Source organism: Staurois parvus, unplaced genomic scaffold (genome assembly GCF_062004578.1).
Source record: "Staurois parvus isolate SC_StPar_1 unplaced genomic scaffold, SC_StPar_1.0 ptg000014l, whole genome shotgun sequence".
NCBI classification, from domain to species: domain Eukaryota; kingdom Metazoa; phylum Chordata; class Amphibia; order Anura; family Ranidae; genus Staurois; species Staurois parvus.
In genome coordinates, this window is record NW_028317810.1 from 12632373 (window position 1) to 12641255 (window position 8883).

The 8883-nt window shown below is 40.9% G+C and overlaps 1 protein-coding gene across 1 annotated transcript in view; it reads left to right on the forward strand.

Annotated features, from left to right (window-relative positions):
• SUSD2 (sushi domain containing 2) overlaps positions 1-7814 on the forward strand; it is a 271052-nt gene extending 263238 nt beyond the window's left edge. Inside the window, exon 27 of the mRNA XM_089677367.1 lies at positions 3650-7814. Coding sequence (XP_089533493.1) covers positions 3650-3704 — 55 coding nt within the window. The 3' untranslated portion in view covers positions 3705-7814. The remainder of the gene's footprint in view (positions 1-3649) is intronic.
• The last annotated feature ends 1069 nt before the right edge of the window (positions 7815-8883 follow it).

Genomic DNA, 8883 nt, shown 5'->3' on the forward strand with positions numbered 1-8883 from the left:
TTTTGAGCCAGTTTGCATGGAGCCTAAATGTACAAAAATAGGATTTTGAAGGCTATTTTGAACGGTAAGATTAAAACTGTGAGTGACAAAATTATTTATTTGTAGCATTACCCCCTTAGGAGTCACAGAGTTATTTTTGGGCTCCCTGTTACTTTGGACCCCTCTCTGAAAGCCCAACCCCTGCTGACAACACAGTAATCTTCTGACCAGAGTAAATTATCACCAGAGAATGACTCACACACAGATTGGAGTGAACTGATATGATGTTTATATTAAACTTGGAGCTAAATCAAACAGCATCAAGTGGTATATGTGTACGTACTGGCAATTGCCATTCTTAGTAACTCTAAGCAAAGAAAACAACACATACAGCAAAATCTCAATCAGTGCTGACAGGCCTGCTATTCAGAAGTTAACCCAAAACCTTAAATCTGAGGTGCTTCTAGTCCCAAGTGAGCAAGGAAGCTAACAAAGATGGAACTATCTCACTTTGGGCCCTCCGGATCTGATGGCAAGGTTTAAATCTGAAATAGGAACTCCTTTAATTAGGGTAGTCAACATCCCTTTAAATGCAGGGAGGGATCTTCTGTGCGCATGTTGGGGCCCAGTTGGTGAAATACAACGATCCAGACCTTTTAAGTGGGAAGAGACAAAAATGGCAGTCCCTCAAAAGGATTAATACAAGGGAAAAAAAGGAGGAAAAAATACTATTCCCCCAAGTGGCACTTGACTTGGGCGGTGTCCCTTCAATGCACCAAGCAAGCTGCAAACTCCAGGAAAAAAAGTGTCAGACATTGGCAGAAGCACTTGCTGGCAAAGGGCAACTCCTCTGTGGGATGCAGTAACTAATGGCAATGGTGGTAGATGTTTCTTTAAAAGGGTAGGCCGATGGTTAAGGGAACAATGATGTTGTTTGGCCTGCAGAAGGCGTGCACTGCGGTCAGTTCCGATGACTGAACCATGCTGCAAATAATAAAAGTGGCTAGGGGAACTAGGCCGCAACACGTGTTAACTATATGCAATATCCACAACTGTGCGCAGGAAAGTGACAAATTGGAAAGGAGTGTCAGTGTTCACTTATTTGGCGGGTGTATCGAACTCTCTCATCCGATCTGTGGCTTCCAGCAGGTCCTGGCAGTCTCTCTCTCAGGTGAGGGCCCCCAGCAGTTCTCCAGTCCCCACCACAGCTCTCGGTTCTGTCGCAGCACTCTGAGTCGCCTGACGACAGGATGTTTCTTTCTGGCAATGCTGGTGGTCAGGGATCCCTCCTGGCTCCTCTCCTCTCTCTCTCTCTTCAGCCTGGTCTGGTACTCTGGCAGCCCACACAGCTTTCTCTCCACTTCTGCTCTCCAGTTCTCTCCCCCCTCACATCCTTTTCAGTCTCCTGGGCATCTGTATATATCAGTCCCAGCACCACGCCAGCTCCTCTGGGAAATGTAGTCCTCTGGCACTCCCCTCTCTAACAAAGTCCTGCGAAGCAGCATACAAAGTCCATGAGGCTTTTTCCCCTCCCAGAGTGAGAGTGCCACTGAGTGCAGGACACTGCCATCTTGTGTCTGCTGAGACATCCTGCAACTGGCATTGCAGCAGCATGTTACATATTTAAAAGAATATATTTTTTAGCAATAACAGGAGTCCGTGATTATTGAATCGTCAGGTTAAGGACCTTACATTTGCAAGTTTGTAATTTTTCCTCTTTATATATATCGTAATATTAATCTCAATAATAATTATTTCCGAATAATTATAATAATCAGAGCTGTGTATGCTTGAAATCACTGAAAGAATGCTATCATGCCAGCAATATGCTCTAGCTTTACAGCAAGGTCCTAAAAAAGTCTAAAACACTTATGCTTATAATGTATAGTGAGAGGAATAAGGAGGCTGCCATTGCTGACACCTTTCTGTCTCTGGCTTTGGTCCTTTCCAAGACACTGACTTTGGAACAAGCATGCATATCACGATAATCAGAATGAATTTAAAATTCCTGATCTGACAGCCAAGCAACTAGTATTTTAGAAGGGAGGATCAGCAACACTCTCTGTACTTCATCAGTGCAGGTTCCTTTCAAACCTGGACTTCAAGCGGATATATAAAAGTACAAATAATGTAGATCTGTATTCATTATTACATCTTTAAAGAGGAAGTATGACCATAAAATATTTCTGTATATTTACCCAGCAAAATAAGTTACCTCCTGTGAAGTGTGCCCCATCTCTGACTGGATATATATTTTTTAATTGCAAACAGTTTAATTACCTGAATTTGACATAGCATCAGCCTCTCACAGTCTCTATGCAGCAGGCCTCAGAATGGAAGAGGAAAAGCAACACAACGTTCCAGTCAGTTGTGCTGTAGTACTCATGTGCTAAAAGAAACATGCTGATGGGAGGAGAAAGAAAAGTGACAGAGGTGAACCCTTCAGTGTGCTGCTTCTCCTTTTTACTGTTTCTCAGGCTGTGGGAGAGAGAAGATTGGTAATCATTACTGCAGCAAAAACAAACCAAAAATTGACCTCCTGTCCCGCAAGACAGGACTATGCTTGTTTGTAAATTTTAACAAAAGATAGACAGAAATATGAATCTTGACAGGTGCCGCCCTTTGCTTGCCTTTATGTGCGGCCCTTTGCTTGCCTTTATGTAGCCCTTGGGCACTATGCCTCTCATTGATACAAGGCATTATTTTCTCCTACTGACACTACTGATGATGCACCATTCTTTCCACAAACACCAACAGTGAGGCATAATTCCTCTCACTGACATTAACAGTGGGGCCATATTCCTTCCCCTAGCACCAATGGTGGGCCATACTTTCTTCCACGTATGAACATTATTCTTCTCACTGACATCAAAGATGGAGCACTATCACACCCACTAATACCAACAATGGGGCACTATTCTTCCCACTAATACCAACAGTGTTGCAGTATTCCTCCTACAGACACCAAGGATAGGGCCCTATTCTTTTCACTGACACCAATAATGGGGCACTATTCTTTCGACTTTCAATGATGGGGCACTATTCCTGCCACTGACATGAACAATGGGGAACTATTCCTGCCACAAATGATGGGGTTCTATTCTTTCCACTGATACCAATGATGGGGCACTATTCCTCCTTCTGACCACAGGTTCTGTGTAAATTTTTTGCTCCCACTGACCAACAAGCCAAGGCATTTTCTACACTCACTGGCCATAGTGGGCCACTGGCCCTCCTAAAGTCTGAAGGACAGTACACTGGCCCTTTGTTTAAAAAGTTAGGAGACCCCTGCGTTAGAGTATTCAGCTGTCTGTCAGTTGTTCAGCTCAAAGGATTTCTTTTTTTGGGGGGTATTTCAGTCTTTATTTGAAGACAGAATTGGTTTTTTGGGGTTTTTGGTTGTTTTTTTTTCATGAAGAAAACACATACTTTCTCTTGAATGCACATAATACTTTTAATATAAATCATCTAATTTGACAACAGTTTTTTTCCCCAGACAATATTTACTTGCACAATATTAGAATTCTCAATTAACACAAGCTACAGGGAAATATTTGTATGTGTACTAGCTACATTCATTTATACTTCTTACATTTTGATTAGTGAGAAGAACAAAGAAAGGGATCTATATACAAAAAATGAATTATGTAAAAATAATTTTATTTTGCAGGAAAAAAGAGATATCTGTTCCTTCCGTGACTTACCAGAAATCTAATGAAGCCTAGGAAGACTCAATAAATGTGCATACTCAAGCAACGAAGAAAGAAATGACCTAATGTAATGCTCTATGTATTACTGAAGAATTTCTAAAGTTCTACATTTCACAGCGTCCAGTCTTATCACAAACCAATATTTCCTTCTCGTTCGACTGAAGGAAAATGTGTTCATCTAAAGTTTCAAAGAAGACACTGCAAACTACTTTACTCAATTATGCTTGAGAAAGTAAACATTTTACTATAAGTACCTAAAAGATGTATCAAAATTTGAAGTGTCTCTATTATGCATAGCACAACTAGCTCAACAGATTTGCACCTTTGCTGGTAGCCAAATGCAACAATCTCAGTGGATTTGCAGCTTTTTCAGTCTCTGCTCAGCTGTAACAATGGAGTATAAAAGTGCCATTTTGACAGCTAAGCAGTGGTTCCAATGATGGCAAAGTCCCAAGGAACTCCGAGTTACAACAATTCTCTTTTTCTGCCTCATCACACCCTCTACATTCTAAATATATCTGAACCAGTTTCGTATTTTTCCTTTCTTTATTTATAGTTATCAGAAATTTTAACCGCAGTAGAGTTTCTAATCGGTGACATGCTTAGAGATCTGTGATAATAAATATGGTTCAATGTATTCACAAGACTAGAAAGAGTATGACCTGTGCTAAGTGTGTAGTGCAGCACAGGATATTGTGAACTGCTGAGATGCCTTGAGAAGTATAAACACTCCTGCTCAACACAGGAGACCAAGAGCCTACTTTATCACCTCTACATTCTCATCATAGCCAGAAAAGAAAACACAAGGGTTGATTTTCTAAAACTGGGAAGTGCAAAATCTGGTGCAGCTGTGCATGGTAACCAATCATCTTCTAACTTCAGCATGTGCAATTAAGCTTTGACAATAAATCCTGTAAACTGATTGGTTTCTATGCAGATTTTGCACTTTCCAGTTTTAGTAAATCAATCCAACTATCTTTATCTTTATTGAAGGAGAGCATAACTAGGTAATTGACTAGTCAACTTTTCTAGCCAGTTCACTATTGCTCTCCTGACAGGGACATGTATTTTCCCTTTGAGGACATTGCACACTAAACTCTAAAGAGGATCTTGTGGGGAAAAAAAGAAACTATTTTCTAAATTACAAATGCAAGTAGAACAAAAGCACCCCAAGTTTCCCTTCTCTGTGGCTTATTTTCCCACGTATAATTCCCCCTTCTTGTTCCCTACTACTGTGACTCAGGTACCATCTTTAACCCAGCATCTGGTCAGCAGTTCTCTTTTATGTGGACTGATTTGGGCTTGGATGACACTGTGTAATCCTCTGCCTGCTCGCATTAGTCTTCATTGGCTATATACTGAGTGCTAATGCAAAGAGACAGAGTCTCTAATGTAGAGATATTGTGTCAAGGCATTATTTAAAATGCAATCTTTGACACCAAAAATATTCCTGGGAAAGAAAGATAGCAGAGAAAATCAGGTTAATACATTACACTCAGCAATACCTTCCCCTAAACTAGAATGTTTTTAAAGGCATCTATGTGTTTCAGATACAACATGTAAAGATTGTATTTTTAATCATACTTCTGCCTATGCTTTATTGCAGCCTTGTGAAGCTTTACACTGATCTAGCCCTCTTTTTTGGGGGGGGCAGGGGTGGACTATGAGAAATGCCCCCCCCCCCCAAAAAAGGATATTGCACTAAACCTGTAGGTAAATAGGAGAAGCAGAACCATAGCTTAGTGGAAGAGTAGGTTTGATAATAAAGTTGGCAGTGCCTCCAGCCAAGACGGCCTCTGTCAATGAAGGCAATTCCCTTTCTGGGAATTTAATCAGTGGTCTAAGCAGTAATTGGGAGCAGAAGAACTACTGCAACCATAAATGTAGACTGTCATCCAATATCCTTCTTTTGCATGCTGGAATTGTGTAAGGGAAACTCTAATGTCTACAGGCAGCAGGTTTAAAAGATAAATTCACCTTTTGTAACATGTTACATGTTATACCCATGTTCAGGGTATAATAACTTATTATCTGACCCCCCCCCCCCCCCCCATTTCCCCGCAATTTTTTAAAAAGTGGCCACGCGGGGCTCCTCCCAACTATTCATTCACAGTGTTCTGTGAATGGGGAAACTACAGGTCCCAGCAGCCTTTGCAGTTGTCAGCTTGTAGTTTTCAATGAACCTTCCTGTCAGTAGTATCTGCTTGCTCACACGGGATGTACGAGCAAGCAGATGTACTGACAGGTCAGGGGGAGGCCTGCATGGCATTAGTGATGTGCTGATCACTGGTGCAAAGCTTTAGAGGCTCCACAAACAAAAAATAATAAATGCACATTTTTTTACCTGCAGAAAAATGTGCATTTATTATTTTTTGTTAAAAGGTGAACTTATCCTTTAAATTCTACTCAGTTTATATCAGCGACTAAGCAAATGGTTGCTAGCTGGTCTAGCCAGTGGTTCAGTGGCTAAAGGAGGGTCCCATGAGAATACTGAAAATCAAGCCAAAGGAAAAAAAAAGGAATTTTTTTGGGCTGAACTTGATGAGCACAACATTTTCATCCTCAATATGTAACTCAGTCTTGTGGTATCATCTAGAAAGCTCAGCAGCTGTTTGTCCATTTGTCCATGTGAATGATTTTTCCCTCCATGTTTTGCCTCTCAATTCTTTCAATATATGGAGAGATCCTAACTTTAAAGTCAGAATCCACCCAGATTGCTGACCCGCAGCTGGCTCAGTTTCTCAGCACACCACTGGGAGCCTGAGCCAGCCTCTCCTGCCCCCTCCACAGCCTGGCACTCCTGTGAGGAGGGGCACATCACAGAGCAGTGACTGACATGTCATCGACTCTCTGCTCACTGAAGACAAAGAACTGAGCGATCAGTCTTTGAATGCTTTGTTCTCAGTCAAGACCCGGCGGAGGAAAGATGCAATATCGGCAAGTGCTGTATCCACCTAGGTAAGTATGTATGTTTGTTTTTTAAATCCCAATCTTTTAGCTTAATTTCCCACAACTTCCTGGGTTGTTGAACATGCCCAGGAAGTAAAAATTCTTCAGCTTCCCTCCCTCAAGATCTACATGATGAGGCAAAAATATCTGGGCTAGTGTTCTGCATCCAAGTGAGAGGTCCTCCACCATCAGAACCAGCATGCAGGCAGCCAGGCCAGAGTCTAATAATATGCAGTTTCTCCAGCTTCGTCCATTGCTCATTAATTTTTCTAAGCTAAGGCATAGACATTTATGAAGACTGAAAACATACAATGGTCCCATCAAGTTAAAGATGGTGTTGTACATTCTAATTGCTAATTCCCAGGAAGGCAGCAAAAAGACTGGTAACTTATTGTCACAGTCGTAGAAAATGGTTAATTCCTGGCCCTGTCTAAACAGATAATTTACCAAATTAATCCCTTTCATCAAAGACAGTGCAATCTGTTGTGATTGTACACAATACATTTTTAGGTTGAAGCACAGCTATGGCCATCTTCCTATACTGTATATGGATACTTTTTTTCAAAGAGAGATCTGAGGCTCTGAAGCTTTTGTGCTTCTAATGACAATATATTGGGAAATTAACAAGAACAGACGTATTTAATGAGATACTGAAAAGAATATGTTGATGATGTGAAAAATTCAAAGCCCATTAGCTAGCATCCAGATTGTACTGTACATCAGTTTAGAACATTTAAAACAATGAAATGTGAATTATTATTGTTTGATGAGGGTTACCTCACCTTGTGCTAATGGCATAGCAACAGCCAAGAAGGTCCAGTTCTGACTATAATAGTGTCCTGGAGGCACTTTATTCCTTTCTGCCCGCAATCTGTACCAGTTGAAAACCATTCTGATTCCTAAACAGACCAGTTCTGGTTCTCAGTCATAATGATCACATGAGTTGGTTTACAAAACAAACCCACTGGCTTAACTGTCAATGTGCCTGACACAGAGTATGGCACTCTGACAGCCAGCAGGGGCTGTTAAAATTAGACCAAAAGAAACTCTAGCTAAAAAAATATATACATATATAGACTGTGGTGTGTTAAATGCATTAATTAGAATAATTGATTCCAGTTTGCAGTGTATAAATAAAAATAAGTACTTATTTATTAAAATAGTATACCATTCAAACGCCTTAAAGGTTCTTTAAAAAATATAACAAATTTTTGAGTGGGCAAATTAGGAGAGTTGTTGTCAAGGCCACCAACACAGCTAATGCAGCTAAATTTAGGTTTCAAACACTCCTGGTTATGTAAGGATTAATGAACATATGTTTTTACACTAGGTTAAGGCTTTGTATATGTTAGGCATCACTAAATGGCAGAACACAGTCCTTATCCAGACCAAGCCACTGTTCCATCTGAATGCGCGGTCACGTCATTTCAGATCAGCTTCTTTCTCCCAGCCTCTGCCACTGTTATTATAACAGCAGAATGGGAAACAAGAGACAGAACATTTCTGGACCAAGTGCGGGAGGCACAGCATTGAACAGAGTGTGGAAGTGGGAGCTGCCGGGGTTAACCTGAAGGTGATTGGATGCTACAGTGCAGGGTGGTCCTAGCAGCCAATCACCTGTTGGTTAATACAAAAAGTTAATCCCGGCAGTATCTGATGTAAAGGGGGGGCAGTGCTGCGGGGGGGGTGGGGATTGGGGGGTGCTGTTTGGACCTCTGCTAGAAGAAATTTGTACTGGTCGGACCTCCATGAATTTTAATTCCATAGCCCTGGTATATATGATGGTATTTCTGCATGAGATGCATTTAGCTTCACCTCTGCTTTGCACATTCCTGTTTTCCCTATTATACAAACCACAAGGTTCTGTATCTGTGGGTGTAGTGCACCATCTTCGGACTGCCACCTGCAGAGAATGGTGAGTGCTGGCAATGACACAATGGATGACACAGCTGAAGAATCCACTAACAGAACTAAATCACTAGCTCTCCACTGTGTTTATTTGACTTTTTTATTGTAAAAGTTTCATAGACACATATAACCAGCTTGTATACTGTGAGAAATCTTTCACAATAAAAAGGTGAAAAGAGCACATTGGAGTCCTGGTGACTCTCTGCTGCTGTTATATAAACTGGTTATATTTTCAAAGGAATCTGTAATATTATAAAGGGAGAGACCTTCGACCAGAGTACTGAGATAAAATAATTTACATGATCAACGCTTCTTGTTATTTCACACAGACTTTAAT